Source organism: Anastrepha obliqua, chromosome 2 (assembly GCF_027943255.1).
Source record: "Anastrepha obliqua isolate idAnaObli1 chromosome 2, idAnaObli1_1.0, whole genome shotgun sequence".
NCBI classification, from domain to species: domain Eukaryota; kingdom Metazoa; phylum Arthropoda; class Insecta; order Diptera; family Tephritidae; genus Anastrepha; species Anastrepha obliqua.
This window is the reverse complement of record NC_072893.1, coordinates 116,337,982-116,358,137: the sequence shown is the minus strand read 5'-3', so window position 1 is coordinate 116,358,137 and position 20,156 is coordinate 116,337,982. Positions and strand designations below refer to the sequence as shown.

At 40.5% G+C, this 20,156-nt stretch overlaps 3 protein-coding genes across 3 annotated transcripts; 1 reads left to right on the top strand and 2 right to left on the bottom strand.

The window, feature by feature from the left end:
- Positions 1 to 7,096: 7,096 nt before the first annotated feature.
- On the bottom strand, positions 7,097 to 12,794 carry LOC129237106 (putative gustatory receptor 39b). Its single transcript, XM_054871536.1, has 3 exons — positions 11,799 to 12,794; positions 11,561 to 11,728; positions 7,097 to 7,153 (listed from the first exon to the last, which is right to left on the bottom strand). Exons 1-3 carry the CDS (start codon positions 12,792 to 12,794, stop codon positions 7,097 to 7,099), a joined length of 1,221 nt encoding a protein of 406 aa, XP_054727511.1.
- Positions 12,795 to 14,199: 1,405 nt separating this feature from the next.
- On the bottom strand, positions 14,200 to 15,558 carry LOC129238372 (putative gustatory receptor 39b). The gene is made up of 3 exons (XM_054873398.1): positions 14,551 to 15,558; positions 14,324 to 14,491; positions 14,200 to 14,256 (listed from the first exon to the last, which is right to left on the bottom strand). The coding sequence occupies exons 1-3, from the start codon at positions 15,556 to 15,558 to the stop codon at positions 14,200 to 14,202; spliced, it is 1,233 nt and encodes a 410-aa protein (XP_054729373.1).
- Positions 15,559 to 17,756: 2,198 nt separating this feature from the next.
- Positions 17,757 to 19,167, top strand: LOC129238371 (putative gustatory receptor 39b). The gene is made up of 3 exons (XM_054873397.1): positions 17,757 to 18,734; positions 18,793 to 18,960; positions 19,036 to 19,167. Exons 1-3 carry the CDS (start codon positions 17,757 to 17,759, stop codon positions 19,165 to 19,167), a joined length of 1,278 nt encoding a protein of 425 aa, XP_054729372.1.
- Positions 19,168 to 20,156: the final 989 nt, after the last annotated feature.

The following is a 20,156-nucleotide window of genomic DNA, read 5'->3' as shown; positions in this document are numbered from 1 at the left end:
GCTCACTTTAACCTCGCGTGTGCCTAGAAAAGTTTTTTTAATGATTAATAGAGTTATTTTAATTGGACTGTTATTGTTTGTCAAATATATTTTTTACTATCTGCCTTTTCAAGTTAGTCTGCCTTAAACAAAGGAAAGATCTTCTTTTCTCTCTCATCTGTGTGCGCTAAGATGAAAAACTTGCTATACATGACTCGCGCTTACATCCTTTTTGGGTGTTTGGCCGAGCTCCTCCTCCTATTTGTCGACTCACAAATAGAGGGACCTACAGTTTTAAGCCGACTCCGCAAGGCAGATTTTTTTTCTTGAGGATCTCGGCAGACAATGGCAGGAATACACTCGGAGGGGCGACAGCCAATAGAAAAAACTTTTTCTACCATTTTGGTGTTACATGCACGGAGATTCGATCGACTCATTTGCTATTTGCTTAACTCATTTGTATTTCCGAGCCAACTCTGGACAACTCATATTATAATTGCTTTTCCGATCCATGCCGGGCCGGACTATATACGTAGTAGAGAGCAGAAAGTGAGGTTTAGGTGTCCCAGATATTGCTGCTGCGCTTAAGACTTCTTCATAAGTCTTGAGTTCGCTGCCTTAAATGCTATAGTTATTAGTGCTGCCTGACTATCGAAGAAAGTGGAGTCTTCAGAGGAAATCTTTGTAAAAGGTTTGTTGCCGTCTTTATATCAAACAATTTCCACTTGGGAAATGGATGAGATGAACTTAAACGAGTTTTGCTTTCAGTAGGATGGCGAATTTTGTCACACAGCTCATCAGACAATCAAACTTTTTTGGCGTTAAAGCTGTTTGCGCTACGACCAAGATGGTTACTGTTGACGTGGTTAAAATTAGCCAAAATAGAATTAAAATGGCTCTGTTTGGATTCTTGAATATAGGTTAAATGAAGTTCACGAGATTTTTCTGATCATCCGTCATCTGGAGCTCAGTTGGAGGCACTCGCAGGAACTTTTAAGTCCTACAGAGTCTCAGCTTTCGAATTTTGTGGGCATCCTATTATTGATAACTTCGTCGATAAAATTAAAAAAAAAAACAACTTGATTTGCTCATTTGCGCAAACCTCTTTTGAGGCCTGTTTTGTGCTGTCAAGAAAATTTGGCAAATGCTTGAATTTTACAAACGTTTGGCGCTAGGTCTGATCTATACGGTGGATGCGATATAATTTCCCATCCAAGTTCTTGGAGCTACTGCCTCGCCATTAAAGTTGTGTGCGGCGTAGCGTTGACTTGATGAGATTCAGCACCTCTCCTCTTCGACTATTCCGCTTATTTTCGCTCGTCCGCGATGGATCAATCTGGTCAGATGTTAGCAGTAGAAGCCCAAACTGAGTGTTTAGCCCAATGGTAGTTCAGAGTGGATGCTTTGCTTCTAATCACGCAAAAAAAATCGCAGGAAAACTTTCTTGACCATGAATTCGGGCCTGGCTATCATTTGGGTCGAGTAACGACGATTTGAATACGACCTTTTTTCTCTATTATTCTCGTAAGTGACACATTTTTTATCGCCAGCTAGGATCAGCTTGAAAAATGCGTTAACTGCATTAGGTTTCAGTAAAAAATCGAAGTTGTGTACTCGGTCCGCAGTTTCTTTTGGGTGTGCATCCATACATCGACTATCTTTTTTGAGACCGGCCTTATACAAATGGTTCCCACTGATTTTGTGACTAATCTTCAGTAGATGCGCATTACCATGCACGATTTCTTTGATCTTATCCCGATTTTCGGTGATTGGCCTACCCGAGTTATCATCACCTTTAACGTCCATATGAACAGAATGGAATTGTTGAAACTACCGTTTGACTATTTATTTGATACGCCACTGTATTCTGTTCATAAAAAGTATACCTGTTTTTGGCCGTCCACTCCGACTTTTCTTCTTAGTTGTAGGGTTACTGAAGAGTGTATCGTGTTATGTTGACTTTGGAATGCTGTAACTAATAAAACTGGCTTCGCTAAACTCAAAACTGTCAGATAACTTTTTTTGAATTAGAATATCATCTTAAAGTGTAGGTCGATGCGATGTACGTGCTGTGAGATATGGCCTAATTGACCTAATATTTTCGAATCATCCACACCCTAAATGTGACGAGTAAAGAGATATTTTCTTAATTTTGGGTATTTTTGTTTGCATTACTACCTTATTTAATATAGAATAATTTAGAGAATATTTTTAGAGTTCGAACCACTTGTTGATAGTTTTTAAAGTCTTCTTATGATATATAAGTACAAGAATTCTTCTGATCAAGCGGACCACCTTGATGTGTTGTGCTTTTTTTATATATTTTTTATATATTAAATTAATATAATCTCGTTTTATTATGTGTTTCTGCTGTTTGTATGAAATCCATTTTTCAAAGCCTCCATTTACTTCACACCTTTTCTTAACTTCTCAATGACTTCCTATCCCGTAAAGCGACTTCAGTTACCGAGCTTAACCTTCGAACTGAGAAGTCCTTGGTATTACATTTCCACTGTCAACTTACAATTAGCCATCAGCGGGCTCTGTTCTTAGCTAATGTGAATACAATTGTTTTGATATTTACCGAGTCATTGCAGATAAAGGCATCGCAACCATTTGCGCCCAGCAAATAATCAGACTAGTTTGAGAAGTAGTCTATTAACTGGTTACTTTCTAAATAACCCCAGAGGTAAATCATAGTGAAATTAAAGTAATTAAGGTTATATTTTACCACCCTTACGCACAATTTGAATAGCACAACACTCATTTTAGAAGTAAGTTTTCCATTTTTCGAATTATGATATTATTTACGCGTGGGGAGCCTTACGGGATGATGATATTCTCAGTCTCTGTTAACTTTTTGAGCGCGAAATTGCAATTTTTATCAAAATAACTTGTGGATTTCTGTGTGAATTCACGCAGTTTCGGCCTCATGTCAAAGCTTTTCCGACTATCCCATCACTTCCAGCGTAAAAGAAATAAGTGAGTTCCTCGCTAATTTCCAGCCCACAATCATGGAGATATAATGACAGTCACCGTATAGGAATGGATTTGTACGTGACTACCACTTGGAATCCGGATAACGTACGTTCGAATCTCCGCGTAAAAGAAATAAGTGAATTCCTCGTTAGTTTCCAGCGCACAATTATAGAGTTCTGATGGAGAAGTTAAGTGCCAGTGAACGCGGTTATCTATCTGTCTACACAACACTATGGTCATTTAGCTTCCCTTCGCTCTACAGTTGCCGGCTTGCTAACAGTGCCCTAATGACTATATTGATTCTGAGGTCTCTAAGAATGAAGAACGTTGGTATATCGCACTGACCCTATAATAAAATTTTTTCAACATAAGTTTGGTTGCTTGAATGGGAATAGTTCGAAAAACTACTCCGTGTCCTAGAGATGCCCACAGATATTCTATGTTAAGGACCCTCAGCGTGAGAATAGTAGGGTTCGAGATGACTCCAAATTCAGCTGTGGTTGCCAGATTATATTGTAGTCCGCAGCTATTCTCTATCTGGGAGGTCGCTCGCATTTTGAGTTCCGTCGAAAAACAGAGCTAATCCATGAGATGAATACTTTGCAAGAGTGGCGTCTAAGCAGCGCTGTATTAATGAATAAAGTGAGTTCAGGAATTGCTGCCTCATCTAGAGGTTTTTATATAACTTCCAACTTTGCATCATGACCTCTTGTTCTTTTGTGTCCTCCACTCTTCACAGTCCCTCATCCAGATTATGTTCCCTTATTAAACTCAAGATAGAGCTGGGTTGGATTGAGCGTAAGTGAATTTCTTCCGGCTGCAGTTGGCCTACATGTCTCAACCTTCTCCGTACTATAGCGCTCTGGAAGTCTCTAGTCTGATTTGTCTCTTTAGATTCCGGGTAAGAGTTGTATAGATCTATGCCATGAAATAAATTCATCAGTCAGTTCAATGCAGATACGGATTGCAGACTTCCTTGTATCATCTATTTCTACCTTGTCGTGGATTCAGTTCATTGTAGTGACGAACTCGAGTTTTCCTCTGATGTACTTCGCACAAATGAAGAGTCGCATAGTTCTGTAATCTTTGGAGAGTGTAGAATTTTTATGGGAAGCTTTGTCTGTGGTGCAATCGTTAGTCATTAGAAAAAACTTAATCCCAGTAGTGGGGAACGTTGGGCATAAGGACAATGGGAAACGACGAAACAATGGGCTATTTTAGTATAAAGTAGGGAGGTGATTGATGGAAGTTCTACAGCTTCAAGGTAGCTATACCGTAGTCAAAGATATCATGTTTTGAAAAAAATTCGCCTTCTTGAAGTTTCACCGCAATCCCTAATTGTTTTAGGTAAATGTCATGTCTTGACAAGACAGAAGTTCAAATAATTCAACTCCTCTATGGATGGTGTTGAGTAGAAAGGGACAAAACAGAAGTTCAAATAATTGAACTCTCTATGGCTGGCGTTAAGTAGAAAGTGAGTTCTCGCTATGATAATCCGCATCATCAGAGTCCTTTACGAAAACTCCGAACTGGCAGTGTTTCACAACGGCAACGTCAGTGACCCATTCAGCACCAAGCAAGCGTAAGGCAAGGTTATTCCCTGTCGCCACTTCTCTTCGCCATCTTCTCAAACGACGTTATTAGCCAATTAAGCCTGCACAAAAGAGGTATCCTATGGAATTTCACTAGACATCTTGAGGATCTGGACTTCGCCGATGACATCAGCTTCTTCTCTCACAAACTCATTGGCATGCAAATGAAGACGGTCAACATCGCCAAGACGAAGACTATGAGAGTCAACCACAATAAAGCAAGACATATAATGATTGACGGGCGCCCGGTGGAATTTGTCGAAAGCTTCTGCTATCTCAGTTACACTATTACGATAGACGGCAGAGCAGATGAATATGTCAACTGCAGGCTAAATAGAGCAAAGGCATCATTCAGGTGAATGCATACAGTATGGGCGAGTTCGCAAATCTTCAGGCGCTTTAAACTGCGAATACTCAGCTCATGTGGGAACTTAGTATTGTTGTACGGAAGTGAAGCAAGGCTGGTCTCTAATACCATCACACAGAGGCTACAATCTATCGTCAACAAATGCCTCCACACCATCTGTATTGTGGTCGAATACCATCAGCAATGACGCGCTGTGGAGATCAACGAATGAGAAACCCATTCTATGGCAAATCAAACGCGAAAGCGGCGGGAATGGTACTGGACTGGAACCCGCTAGGGAGTAGAGGTCACGGTCGGCCAAAGATTACTTGGAGAAGGTCAATGTTGCACGAGCTTGCAGATGCTGACATTGTGATGTCAATGGATGGATGATGGAAGGCGCCGAACCGTGTACGATGGAAGAGTCTTGTCGAGATCCTATGCCCCCGAGCGGAGTGAATAGGGATATACAAAAAATGGTCAGACCTTTAAGTGTTAGAAATTTGTTTCCAAGAATCCTTTGACATTCAATTGGGACGCTGAAAGGCTATTGATCAAATGTATTAACCACATACTACTGTCATTTAAGGTGGCTTCCCAAGTTTTATGTTTACCTATTTATCTGAGTGCCTGGAAACAACCTTATTAAAATTATATGAACAGATTTAAAATTCTTTTTGAGTTTTTGTTCAAACTTATATGGGGGTAGGAGTGGTTTTTTATCACTAGTTATATAACTAGTCATTTCGCTCACTTAAAACTCGCTTTATTGCCGGGTTTGGAGGTGTGCACTCTTATGCCTATATATATATGTACATATATAAACATATATGGCATCTATGCAATTGTCTACGCTAGAAGTTGTGTGTAAGAATATTTATGGAGGAAAATTTTGAGGGGCCATCCATCATCCGTTATTGACATACTAGTGCGAGCGTAGGTCTCAATTGTTTTTCTTTAATTGCAAGTGTATGTATGTAATTATACGGTAAAAAATAGACACATACACATACATAAATATATGCTTTTGTTTACTTTTTATGCTGCATTCTCTTTGGGCAGCAGGGCAGGGACATCAAAATAAAAAATAAATAGGAATGAGCTAACGCTTTTAATAAAAGCTCTTATTAAAAGTATTTTGTGAAGCGTGCGGGGCATGAGGTATGGAGGTGCTGCTGGAAATACGGGTAAGACTGCACTACCACACTCAGTGCTGAATCTTACGTCTTCGATCAGAAAAAAACAAAAACAAAAGTTTCCGATAGTGGAAAATCTGTAAAGGTTAATTGTGTAATTTGTATTCATTTTCCATTTCGATTTAATTCTCACAGTGAAAAGATTTCAGAGATGTAGTCAAAATCAGACCGTTTACCGGGATTCAGCAAATTTGAAAGTATCAGCTGATTAGCTCACATAACAGAGGTCATGACTGCGGTTTGGTTATAGTTTCCTATGCCGAATTTCGTAAGCATTTGCGAAAAGCTGAAAACTTTGATTCTCTCAAAAATAAAGTTCTGACGTAAACTCTCAAATCGCCGGTACAGTTATATTCGTTTTTACCCATTCTACCAGCATCCACTGTCGGAAGGTAGCTCTATTGTGAGCTGTAAGCTCCGTGTGCTTGGCTGATTATTATCCTCGTGTAGATTAAGGCTGTCCGCACCATGGCAGTGCATAAAGTTTGATATGAATGGGACAAGGCAAGAAAAATATAATATTTAGACACTTGAGCTGTGAGCTACCAGCTGACTTCAGGAAGAAGAGAGGGTTATTAGTTGCCAAGTGCTGTTATGCAATCCGCTGGATAAGCATCTAACTATCATCCGAACGAAATACTTTGCTACAATCCGAATTCTCATCTATTTACTTCTCATTACCATCAGAATGAAATGTTTTAGCAACTCTCTTATTTGTGTGTGAGGCTGTAGGCTCATTTGTGCGATTTTTTTAAACCGATTTTTTTGTTTTTCACCCTTATATAACTTCGACTGAAAGAATTTAGATTTTCAGACGGCAGGTTCAAGGGCCAGGCTCTCTGCAAAGTTAGCAAACGAGTACCGGATCTTTCTGGACTATCGATAACTGAACTATATTTCAAACCTGCCAGATCACAAAGTCTTTCAGTATTTCTTTCTTTTTTTATAAGTAAATTATATTTCTATGCCTTCAAGTTACGCAAATATAAAACAAAAGTTTGGTTTTAAGACGTCAGAAACTGTATGAGTATCACCAAGTTCATAGTCACCGCCGTGAACATCTGAAATTAAAGAAAAATTTTAATCAATTAGTGCTTCATAAGCCTTTATAAGCAATTCTGTTGATCTATGTAGGCAAGAAATTAAACGGAGTAGAAATGTTCGTCCAGTAAATGTTTAATCAAATTTTCGGGAGCTCATAAATGTATTCTAGTTTTAGTGAACGATGGAGATAGCGAGTGATGAGCGGATTCACAGAGATATGAATTGATTCTTGTTTGGTTGGTTGGTTGGCTTAAGTGGTGATTCCCCAAGAATCTAATTAGCGCTTCCGCACCATCAGATCCTCGCCATCAAAAAGCAACAAGCTATGCGGGTTATGCCTTCACGACTGTATCCAGCCTGTGCGATTGAGAGTCCTTATACGCCTAAATCAGCTAGCTCTTGCAGGTTCTCAAAAAGCGGTTTGCCAAGGGTTAATATCGTCGCCTTCTATAGGGCAGGGCACTCATAGAGGAAGTGGACGATAGTTTCCTTTTTCTTCGGTTGATTATAGCTACAAGAGTATATACTTTATTGTAAGGGATACCCCTTTTAGCTGCTTGCTCACCTATGAACCAGAAACCAGTTATCACTCCCTCCATCTACAATCCGCGATTTGTTGATATTTCGAGGAGATTGCTTTCTTGGTTGCACCCAGTGGTGATTCTAGTTGTAAGCTATTACATGAGAAAATTCTAGTAGTTTATGAAGAGAAGAATGCTAAGTACTCAATTCTTCAATCTATGCATCTTATGGAGTACGAAAAGCCTCAGGCTAGAAAGTTTTCAATAAGAAGGAGATGGGATGTTAACAAAGCGCATTTGAAACAAAGCTTCCAGCGATATGTCGAAACCTCGGTGGAAAGCTGAGAAGAAGGAGAAGCAAAACTAAGCAATTAGGTTGTTCCTATTGACTATAAAGCAGTGGAAATATTTCAAACTTAGTCCATGGGCGGAAATTTATTCCAAATATGAATGATCAACTTGTTCTTTTTCTTATTAGCATCACAGCCCTTTGTGAATCATTGCTTCATTCACAACCTTGCGCCATCTGTCTCTATCTGAAGCTACCTCTTTCCACCGCTGCATCTTTAGTTTTTCAAGGTCAACTTCCACGTTTTCGAGCTATCCTTTTCGTGAGCGTCCTCTTCTTCGGCCTCCAACCGGGCGTAATTCAACTGTCTTTCGAGTTGTTCTCTCTTTGAGCATTCTAAACACCTTCTTATCCCCCGAGATTTTATAAATCTTATCACAATTCCGTTTTCAGCTCATGATTATGTCTAATTCGATAGGTACCGTCTTGCAGTCTTACAGGCCCATATATAATATTTTTCTTTCAAATACTATTAGCTGATTAATGTCAGTAGTTTTTGGCGTCGAGTGCGAGCAACTTATCATTCTTAAAACCGAGCCGCCAATCTGCCTCAATAGACATAACTAACCTGGCTGACACAGACACCGATTAGAGAGCCACAAAGGACTATTGACAGCCTTACTTAAGGGGTTATATACCTTGTGTTTTTCAAAAAAATCAAAATAAATTTTATTTCTTTATCGTAAAGTATATTACAATCCCTTGAGAACATTTTCCAAAAATTTTATAGAGATCTGAGCAATAGATCGAAAGTTACAGCGTTTTAAATTGTGCGTCGTCACGTCCTGAGCGTACGGCCTCATGCGGCGCTTGAAACTTTAAACGCGTTTATCTCAAAAACGTGTTTTTCCAAAAATGCTTTTGTGGTGGACGCGATTGCAAAAAAAGTATTCAACCGATTTTTATAATATTTTTTTTAAATTGTTCGTAATTGATGTCGCCTCTTAGTGAACGATCAACTTTTTATGTATAAATTTTTATTTTGCAGATATGAATTTTTTAATGCCAATTTTAGGACTGTAGAAGTGGAGTTTTTTAAAAACATGTTCCTATTTTCACAAAAATCAAAATATTTAATATATTGATCGTTCACTAAGAAGATATAACCCTATACTAATGAAATCTTTTCGATTTTTTGATTTCAGTTGACTTGGTGGACTTGAATCGCGTCCACCGCAAGCCTCTTCCAAAAAAAGGGTCTTGGGGGAAAACGCCATAACTCCGCCATTTTTAAATATTTTTACACAAACAAAGCCTTTTTTTTTCTTTAAACATTGTAATATCCAATAATAAAAACTTTTATACAATAAAATTATTGCTACATATCTTTAAAAAAAACCCAACTTTCGCTAATTTCACCGGACCACAAGGTATATAACCCCTTAACGATTTGAGTTCGTTTCCACCAAATCGATGCCCAACATCTCTCTAAATTTACCCATTCAATAATTGAAAATCTACCAGACCACTAAGGCTAAGGCTATGCATTGTTTTCGGCCCCAACGTTTACCAATTCTTCTCAACTTGTTGACAACCTAATTGTTTTCAATACCATAGTTCAGCAGCTGAAGGGCATTGCCGCACTTCTTAGCAAAACTGGCGGTAAGCGTGTTTGATAGAGAGGTGAAAGCTTGGCTATCTGAAAAAATAGTTATTAGCGCACTTCAACCCTTTTAGAGGTTTATGTCAGCGCAGCTTGTGATAGCCAGAAATTCAGCCTCAAACACGCTTGATCGTATGCTCATTGAAATGTAGATTGCTTCCATTCCTTTACTAATCTCTGACTCGCGTCTTTACTGATATAATTCACATCTAGAATAAAGATGCGGAAACTCGATTATTTTCGCATCTTTGTTACACAGAAATGTGTCAAAAATGCCTCTTCAAAACTTAGGCTGGACTGTAGCGTTTACTCGCTCTGGGATTTAGTCAGCCTCACAGCCCATTGTGACATCACATGGGAACTTGTCCTCATCTCTCCTGGGAGTGTTCTCCTTTGGACAGCGTCCCGTTATGATGGGACCCGAAGACAATGCATATTTCGGCTTAGCAGAGTCGCTGTGTGTTTTGTGTTGAGAGTCGACTGCAATAGTCGGGCGATTCTTCAGGTGGGTTCGTCACGCAATCTTTTCGTTCACATAAAATCGCAAGAATAAGTAGATAATCTGTCTGTACGAGTACGTCGTCGCCATTGTTTGTGCACTTATTAGTCAACTTGGTGTCGAGTCTCACTAGTGCATCTGCCCTGCAGTTCCTCTCTATGTCGCAATGGTCAGGTGTTATTGCTTCTAGCATGTAGAACTTGCCCCAGTGCTACCCTGAATTTCGTTTTGCACTTACTTCCCACCGACTTTTACGTTATTTCCATCGCTGCTCAAAGTGCAATCAAGTTAAAGCAGGTTCGCCTCTGGAGGCAACCTCTCAAGGGACATGGTGACATTTTTGAGCAGTTAACACCGTATTTCTCTGAATTTCGGACTGATCCCTCTATTCGCAAACTGGAATTTGAGGGTCGTGCCAGGGCAAGCTTTCCAAGTAGGCAGGACTAGAACGTGGGGAAAATCTGCACCGAAGCTGGTACCTCTAGCTTTCCTGATAGCTCCGAGATGGAATCGGGAGTCGTAGCAAGGGGTTTCCCCTAAATCAGCTAACTTATCCTTTCCTTCAAATTGTCGAATACTGCTTAGGAAACGTGGGAACGAGGGAGACATTAACATTTTGTTCGATAGCCAAGTCGCCATCAAGTCTCTGATAACGTCCAAACTAGTCACTTCCGGTAAGGAGGAGATCAAATCTCTTGGGTGTGCAGGTATCATTTCTCTGACCTAGGTTCCAGGACATAGGAGCATAGAGATAAATGAAATCGCTGATGAGCATGCCAGAAAGCGGACTGAATTGGTCTCAGAGACCTCCGACCAGGTCTCGGGATCCCCTGACTGTTGTTAAAGTAGAATTGCACTACTTGTTTCTCAGGAAATCGCAGAAGCTATAGGGCCCCATTTCTTCATGTGCTATTTCGAAAACCTTTTGGCACCAGTACAATAGACGAAGGACTCAGTAAATCTTGGGGACTCCACACCATTCAATTTCCAAACTCGTAGCTGTGTTTACCGGGCATTGGACGAGCGGTAAAGCTAAGTCTACCATTTAACCCCCATTGCAGAAGCTGTGGGGACCCTTCAGATGAGGAGACTGTTGAGCCCTTTCCCTGTAAAGATCCTGGTTTGGCAACTAGACGATTAATGCCACTGGGTATTCCTTTCTTCGACAGCCTGGGGCAGTGCCCCATCCTAAATCCCATCAATATTCTCTATTGCATCAACAGCGCTGGCTGTAGATATCTGCCTGTTGGTGGTTTCATTGTGGTACCAAATTGGCGCTTTAGTGCTACTTGGGGAGTGCCAGAGTGGTACTTTAGCCATTTCCCTTACCTACCTGTATTAGAAGCCACACAGAATAGTGAGTAACTTTCCGTGAATACCTCTTTCTCAAACCTTCCACGAACATTTTTACACCCGCTTAATAACTCAACAAAAGTATATTGTTAGGCTTACCGTCACCAGTAAATGCATTTCCAGAGCGTAGAAATGTTGAGCTGTTACTTCAATGCATTGTAGTGGTAATTGTGAAGAGAACTGATATAAAACCAGACGATAAGAATTGAGCGACTTTGTAGAATTAGTTACCATTATTTTGCATAATAAATGTGCAACAGTGTGACCCTAAAAGTATGCACAATAGGTTCATCTCTTCTTCATTACATTTTTTTTAAACGACATTGTTCGTACTCACCAACTTTTTGCAATTATCGCACAAATAACACAAATGCCCCACAATGACGATGAGCGGTATCATCGAGGCCGGTCCTGCAATGTAATAATACCGCCGCCTTGCATACCCATCCAAACTCAACAGTGTCCAATACATATTGCATGTGAAATCAAATAAATAGCACACCGTAATACTAAATAGCGACCAACCGGCAAAATTATTCAATAATTGAAATGCTTTGTGAAGTAGCGCATAGATCTCCTTGATGGCCAGCAGATATTCAAGTGATTCCAGTTTCTCATAGTCGATATCCAACAGACGCTGCTCTGGCGCCATACGATAGGCCACAATCTGACGCAATTTCACGCACAGACATTCCAGATAGTGGCGCAGAGTACGCACATAAATCACGAGTTGTATAATGCGCACACGCATTGTTAATATGGACCAGAGCCCATGCCAAAAGTAACCAATGTAATTCAACCACATCGAAGTTACTATGAAGATACCGAGCGCAAGGAGTGACAATGTTACGAGGTATAGCAAAGACGTACGCACATTCTTAGCTAACGCAATCGGTTGCACATCCTGCCGCAGGCGTAACTTCAAAGCCACTTCAATCTCGTCCAGCAGCACGAGGAAGGCTTCATGTTGGGACCTCTTGCACACGGCTTCCATTATAATGAAGAAATTCGTGCCCACTTGCGAAGTGAAAATCATTGTGGCCGCTATCCAGGTTAGCATAAGTTCCGGTATATAATCACGCCAGTACAGCCCATGTATGTAGAGCCCACAAAGAGTGCTAAGCAAAAAGCACACATGAAATCGTTGGAGAAAAAAATTGCAAGAATATGTTTTTGTATTTTTAAGCCAAGCTTGGTTATTTCTTTGTATGCGCGGCGCTTCAAGTGTGGATGGTGGTGGTGGTGTTGATTGATTTGCGCTTTCATTGGACGCGTTGAGGTAAACGCCGAAAAATATGCAATAACGCAACCATGCACGCAGCTGATTCTCCATTGCGCCGTGGAAAATTCCAACTAATGAACTTTTTTACCTCCGCTTTCCGCTTTAAAGTGAACACTACTTCGGGCGCGTGATAAGCCACACGGACTGTCATATGTATTTATGTTCCTTTACGCTTAGATTTTATCCTGCATCTGATAGCGGCCAAGTGAAATTAAGCGTAATTTGCAAGCAATGCAACCATTTTTCTTCATAGTTTTTCATGGTGTGAAGCGCAACGCCGTAGTTGAAGGGGGGCTAATGCGAAGGCGATCCGCACTCCTTTTCAATTACTAACCTCACCAACTTTAAAAACTTGGTGGCCCCTGTTTCATCCGCCAACGAGGCTTTGTCGACCGAGTAAAAGGCGGCATAAACTTATCGTCGACGAGAAGGAAATGCCTCGCCCCTTTTCCCGCTTAGATGTATGGGCGGCGTTCTCGGAATCAAACTCGGGTGCAGAAGACCAATCAGTTACGCTTCTTTAAAGTTTGATGAATGAATCTAAAGCAAACAAGCAAAATAGGAAAACCCCGATAAAATGACTACGACCTTCAGCATGAAAAAAGAACAGTTATTGGAACGTGGAATGTACGTACCCTGTTAGAACCGTCTGAGGCCCTTTGTTCCACCAAGGAATTTGAAAAGTTTGAGTTAGGCTTAGGAGGTCCAGTGTGATACCACTATTTTGGAGTCAAGTTCGCTCACTAATTCCCAATTTGGCGAAACTACTTCGTCTCTCGGATAAAAGATAAAATACTCTAAATGGCTGCGGATTCCAAGTTTCTAAGACATCCAAAGAAATTAGTGTTTAGCCAGCAACGTTGCGTTCTGGCAAGAGCGAAGCAGTGACAGAGAAGGTCTATAAAACTCTTCACCTACTGAGGTACGGTACACTAGACATGACTAGTTTACTGGGGCGGCAACCCTGGGTCGGGAAAACCCCGAACCCCTCCTGTAACTTAGAACCGGCTACAATTGGAATACCACTTTCTCCTCGTTCCTTCCCATGAGGCAGTGTCCGTTCTGCGCGCATTCCTTCCAGGCCAAACCTGTTAATAATCTTACAAGTGGGCTCCGTGATTCATGTGACTGTGGATTGCACGATGTAGACCGCCCTGATCCACAGCTTGGTTGAGGATAAAGGGATGCCCATGTATTGGGCAGAATGGACTGATTTAAGATCAGTTCCCTTCCTAGTCAGTTCAACTGCGAAGCAAATTCTAGAAATTTTTACAATGTCCAGGTACTCAGACAACGTTCGCGGTTTTGTAAAAATAATGTAAGGCAATTACAAAATAAAACCACTATTTACAAAATAATTGGAAATATTCGTTTTCTTTGTATTTCTTTACAATATCGTAAAGTATGCTTATTATCTTTCACATGACTGTATTTGTGTATGTATGTCTGTATATCCTCAAATGGTTAAGAATTGTATTACTATCACCATATACGTCGATATGGCTATACCAATCTGAAAAAAACAAGAACAAGAAATGATTCACATTAATATGCGCCATGAAGCATACCCTTAGGCTTACCGACATAAGCAAGCGCAAGTTTAATGTGAAAAAACTTTTTCCCGTCACCTCGATATATTGCAGCTGTAGTTGTGCGGAGAATTGATGCACCAAAAGTCGATAACTATGTAGGGACTTTGAAGAGCGCGTTATAATGATTTTACTAAGTAATTCGGCTATGACGCGATCCTGAAAATATGTTATAAAATTGGCATAACCAAAAATATGCACAACGTCTCTGTACCCACCAGTTTCATACAATTGTCACACAATAGGCAAAGATGCCAGACGATCGCCGTCATCGGCACAAACCACCAAAAGCAAGCAATGCAATATTTGCGGCGTTCCTGATAGCCTTCCCAACTAAGCAGTGCCCAATAGAGGGTGCAGCCATAGTCCAACATGTAACTGAGTATGATGCTGAACAGCGACCAACCGGCAAAGTCATTTAGCAACTGAAATTCCTTGAAGAGCAACGCATAAATCTCTTTAATAGCCAAGAGATACTCCAGCGATTGCAGCTTTTCGTAGTTGATGTCCATCAGTTGACGATTAGGCGCCATGCGATAGGCTACAACCTGTTGCAACTTCATGCAAAGGCATTTCATGTAGTGCTGCAGCACTCGCACATAAATCACTAGTTGTATCAAACGTAAACGCATTGTGATGGCAAACCAAATGGAATACCAGAAATAGCCAACATATTGCAAGTATGCAAAATTATAAATGAACAAGCAGTAACAGATAAACGTTAGCCATAGTAGATATTCTAGGAGGCAACGCACACGTCTCACTAACCAACCCACATTAACATCCTGTTTGAGACGCAATTTCAGCGATAGCTCAATATCTTGCAATCGCCTTAGAAATTCTTCATGCTGCTGTCGCCGCCAAATTCCTTCAGCTGCAATGAGTAAATTCGAAAAGGCTTGTGAGCTAAAGAACACCATCGTCAGCAACCAACTGAGCATGACGCCCGCTACAAATTTACGATAAATCAGCGCATTCACATACAAAACACAAATCCAAGGTAAGAGCGCATAAAGGTAAATTATTTTCAAGCGATAACGGAAGCGGACCTTTGGGCGCTCTGCCCATACCAGATGTTTGATTGGCTGATGCTTGCACGGACTCACATAGAATCCTAAGACTACAGTGTAGCGTAGCCAGACTCGTAATTGTTGCTCCATTATGCGTCCACTTGAATAACTTGCACTTAACTGGCTGAGCAGCGCTTTTAAAGTCAGTGACTTCATTGCGTTTAAAATAGTTATTGATGTCATTGACAGGTTAGTGGATGATTTATTGCTTTCGCGATTAGATTAGTGTAATAAAAAATTAAAAATTATGTTGATGTAAAATAATCACTCAAACTACAAATTTGCGCACGAGAGAGCTAGAAAGTTGACGGTCGTAGCTGGGTATGTTTGCCGCATGGGATTCCGACTCTTGAGTCCGAATGGTTGCGCGTTCGATGGCAATTTGATGAATAATAAATTTCAAAAATAACAGAGAGTTTTTCTAATAGTATTCGCATTTCATAGACACCTCCTCCGAGTGAATTTCTGATATTCCTCTAAGGTCAGTTATCTATGAAATATGGAAGACTATCATCAATTGAATGGAATCTCAGTCTAAGTTAGAGAGGTTTATATAAGAGCTAGGCGAGCTTAAGTTGGATTAAGTATGAACCGGGCTGCACTTATAAAGCGCTCGGTCAGTGATCTCCGAGGCCATCATAGACAACATTTCCGAACGAGTTGCTACTTTAAACAACCTTCCTCTAAAGCCAGTTATCTATTTAAGGTAGTAGAGAGCGAGAAGGAGACCACAAATTGGGTGATAGCTCGGTATAAACCCTATAGAATTATTGAGGAGGAAGTAAGTTAGGCTTTTCCTAGCTTAGATTCAGTTTTAGATGGACTGCTCTTACAAAGAGGTCACTCAGTGATCTCCGCGATCATCATGGACAAGGCCTTTGAGTGAATTTCTATTCTAAGCAACCTTCTTTGAAGGTTAGCTATCTATGGAAGGCGTGAAATGCGGAAAAGAAGAGTTACCATGAGTTAGCTGGAAACTCTATGTAAGCTTCTCATTCTTCTTGATTGGTGCGATAACCGCTTAAGCGCTCTTGGCTGAGTATAACAAAGCACTCATGCTAACCGGCGCCTGATGGACACACCAAGCAAAGCCAAGCCCTTCTCCACCTGACCTTTTTAACGCAGAGAAGGCCTTCCTCTTCCTCTGCTACCACCAGCTGTTACCGCATCGCATACTTTCAGAGCCGGAGCGTTTGTATCCATTCAGATGACATGACCCAGCCAACGTAGCCGCTGGATCTTTATTCGCTGCGCTATGTCTATGTCGTCGTAAAGCTCATACAGCTCATCGTTCCATCGTCTGCGATATTCGCCGTTGCCAACGTGCAAAGGTCCAAAAATCTTGGAGAATCTTTCTCTCAAACACTCCAAGCGTCGCTTCATCGGATGTTGTCATCGTCCTAGCTTCTGCGCCATATGTTAGGACGAGCATGATGAGAGCCTTGTAGGGTGCTAGTTTTGTTCGTCGTAAGAGGACTTTACTACTCAATTGATTACTTGGTCCAAAGTAGCACTCCTTCGTAAGAGAGATTCTTCGTTGGATTTCCAGGCTGACATTATTATATACATAGTTACTAAATAAACGAAGCCTCTTACAACCCCGAAACCAAAACTGTCAATAGTGACGTGGGTGCCGATACGCCAGTGCACCGACTGTGTTGTTGATGACCCAGGATAGTTGGTTGTGCGCTGGGTTTGGAACCCGCCACGTAAAAATCTTTCGCCAATGAAAAACAAAACAAAGCCTCTGTTTAAGCTAAATGGGATTACATAAGACTTAGATCAGTTTCAGTTGGGGTGGGTTGGATTAAGTTTTAGATGAACTACTCTTCATTTGGTGGCTTTCATGGCACTACATTTTTTAGATAGTTTCAAAAAGAATTTATTGCACATACCAACTCTTTTCACTAATCGCGCAAATAGTGAAGGGGTGGCAAAGGCGAAGGTCCGTCCAGTTGGGTGATCTACCCTAACCCATCAGCGTTCAGAAGATGTTAAAGCTTAAGTCAAACATGTAAAAGGTGACATGCCAAGGCGCAATATGTTCTGTATGTATATGTGTGTATGTATATACTGATTGATGACTTTTTAGATTATATGCAGGTAGTTATACAAATAAGCAACACTCACGTCGTACGTAAGAGGTCTAGAAGAAAAACCGACAGCGAACATACGTTAAGTGTGTATGTGCGTATATCCTTTTACGTATGGAAAATAAACTTAGACACATTAATCAATATACACACACGCTCACACCTGTACGAGTACGTAGATTCATATATGTCCCTGTTCTTATGAAATTCCCGATTACTCACCTCGAGCACTTTCAATACTTTTCATTCTACACCTACAAAATGGAGCAAAAGTTTCAAATTTGGTTCCGCTTGTGCATATTTTTCGGTATTTATGTGTTGCCGCCCAATCGCAATTATAGTACAAATAGAACTTCAAATTTTATATTAACGCAATCTCGAAAACCCTCGCATTGCTTTGCCATGAGTAGCAAGAGCATCTTTATGCTCCAACGTCTCTATATTTCCATCCTAACACTGATGATTTGCGCGCTCTACGTGCACGGATTACCAAGACAAAACGTCTCACCCACACTACAACTCACCTGGGTGGCGACTGTAATACTCTTCAGTTGCCAAGTGCTTACAAATCTTCTGATTCTCATGGAAGCTATATGGAGGCGATCCCAGCATGCCGCTTTTCTTATGCTACTCGAAGAGATTGAAGTCTCCTTTAAGTTGCGCCTGCGTCAGGATGTGCAAAAGTTGACTTTGCTGCGGAGTTTGCAGTGCCTGATCGGCTGCTTCGCTGCACTTTCGCTAGTGGGATTTTTACTCTTCATGGTCACTTCAGTGTGGTTGAACTACATTGGCTACTTTTGGCATGGACTTTGGTCTATACTAACAGTGCGTGTGCGTGTGATTCAGCTATTGGTCTATGTGCGCATACTACGTCACTATTTGGAGTGTCTCTGCGTGAAGCTGCGTCAGATTGTGGCCTATCGTATGGCACCGGAACAGCGTATGTTGGATATTAATTATGAGAAACTGGAATCACTTGAGTATCTGCTGGCCATCAAAGAGACCTATGGACTTATTTTTAGAGCATTCCAATTATTGAATTACTTTGCCGGTTGGTCGTTCCTTAGCATTGTCATTTGTTATATGTTTGATATTAGCTGCAACATCTATTGGACGTTGATGAGTTTGGATGGGTTCCCCAACCGGCGATACTTTTATATTGCGGGACCTGTGTCGTTGCTGCCTCTTATCACTATCATCTGGCATTTATGCTACTTGTGCGATAAGTGCAAAGAGTTGGTATGTGCGATGAATTTGTTTTTTTTAACTATTTCAATATTTTATAGCATACTTTTAGGCGCGTAACATCGGTTGTTTACTGTGCAGATTGAAAATAATGAGCACCGCTAAGTCTATGGTACCGTATCGCCTAGTATTACATCAGTTTTCCACGCAATTACAGCTACAACGCATTGAGGTAACGGCCCAAAATTTCTTTGCTTTGGAGTTGCGCCTTCTGGTGACGGTACGTAGAGGGGGAATCTATGTTTTAAACTAAAATTGTTTGCATTCAATAAAGTTTTTTGTTTATTTCTTATAGGGAATTACCGCGACAGCAACAAATTTAGTAGTGCTTATGCAATTTCTAATGCTCTGGTTAGAATGGGCGGGGGGTAATGTATTGCGCACTGGAACGCTGAAAATCGTAGGTTGGTTTAATTCAACCATTTAGCTGGCGAAATGAGTAGAGCAGACTACACAATCAATTTTATTCATAAAGTATAAAGTAGTTTGGTAGTAAGTAGAATGTCTAGTGGGAATATAGGCAAAACATATTTTTATGTATTTGCAGAAAAAATATTACTAACGCCCACGCCTCATTTGAAATGGTGGTTTTGGGAATTTCTTTAAAAGCGTGTAAAAGGGAAACGAAACAAGATTTTTTATTTTTGTTTGGACTAATTTATTTTTTGAACGAGTGTTAAAAAATAAAAAATGTTTGACCATCGAGGTTCGTTCACAAAAATTGTCCATCTGAAGACCAGTTTTTGAAGGCTACAAACTTTTTGAAAGAACCTTGCATGACCAAACAAAAATTTGTATTTTTTAACAATGGATCAGGAAATAAAAAACTGAAAAGAAAAATAAATTTTTTTTTTTCATTTCCGTTTTACACGCTTTTGAAGAAACACCCAGAAAACCCGATTTCAAATGAGGCGAAGGCCTTAAAAATTAAAAACTTAATATAGAAGAAGAAAAAAAAAATCTGCTGAAGCCCAAAGGCCTCAATATTGATAAACTCTGCTACGAATGGCTTATGAAGATGGTACTGCTCTGTCAGGTGCACTTATAAGGAGCAAAGCATCATCCGGCTGGCTGGAGAGGCTCAAAAAACTGCATCACTTCACCTGCCATACAATTTCTGAAGAAGCTGATGGTCTAAAGCATGATGATGTCAAAAGTTTTACCGAAAAAATACCATATTTGATTGAAGGGTATGATTCGCGAAGAATTGAAAATGTATGTACATGAGACTGGCTTGGTTTTCCGAGCATTACCCGAAAAAACATTTGCATTACAAGGTGTAAAATGCACAGGAGGAAAATAGCTTAAGGATAGACTCAAAATGCGTCAATATGGCTGGAGAAATAGAACGCCATTTTGTTTTTGGTGAATCTGCAGCACCTATGGTGTTTCGCAACAATAATTTGACCAATTCAC

Coding starts and splice junctions, on each gene's coding strand:
- LOC129238372 (XM_054873398.1), bottom strand. CDS start 15,558: ATGAAGTCACTGACTTTAAAAGCGCTGCTCAGCCAGTTAAGTGCAAGT. Junction 14,492..14,550: donor GTGACAATTGTATGAAACTG/GTGGGTACAGAG, acceptor ACATATTTTCAG/GATCGCGTCATAGCCGAATT. Junction 14,257..14,323: donor ACTTGCGCTTGCTTATGTCG/GTAAGCCTAAGG, acceptor TGTTTTTTTCAG/ATTGGTATAGCCATATCGAC.
- LOC129238371 (XM_054873397.1), top strand. CDS start 17,757: ATGGAGCAAAAGTTTCAAATTTGGTTCCGCTTGTGCATATTTTTCGGT. Junction 18,735..18,792: donor GCGATAAGTGCAAAGAGTTG/GTATGTGCGATG, acceptor GCATACTTTTAG/GCGCGTAACATCGGTTGTTT. Junction 18,961..19,035: donor AGTTGCGCCTTCTGGTGACG/GTACGTAGAGGG, acceptor TATTTCTTATAG/GGAATTACCGCGACAGCAAC.
- LOC129237106 (XM_054871536.1), bottom strand. CDS start 12,794: ATGGAGAATCAGCTGCGTGCATGGTTGCGTTATTGCATATTTTTCGGC. Junction 11,729..11,798: donor GCGATAATTGCAAAAAGTTG/GTGAGTACGAAC, acceptor GCATACTTTTAG/GGTCACACTGTTGCACATTT. Junction 7,154..11,560: donor AAATGCATTTACTGGTGACG/GTAAGCCTAACA, acceptor CTTTAATTTCAG/ATGTTCACGGCGGTGACTAT.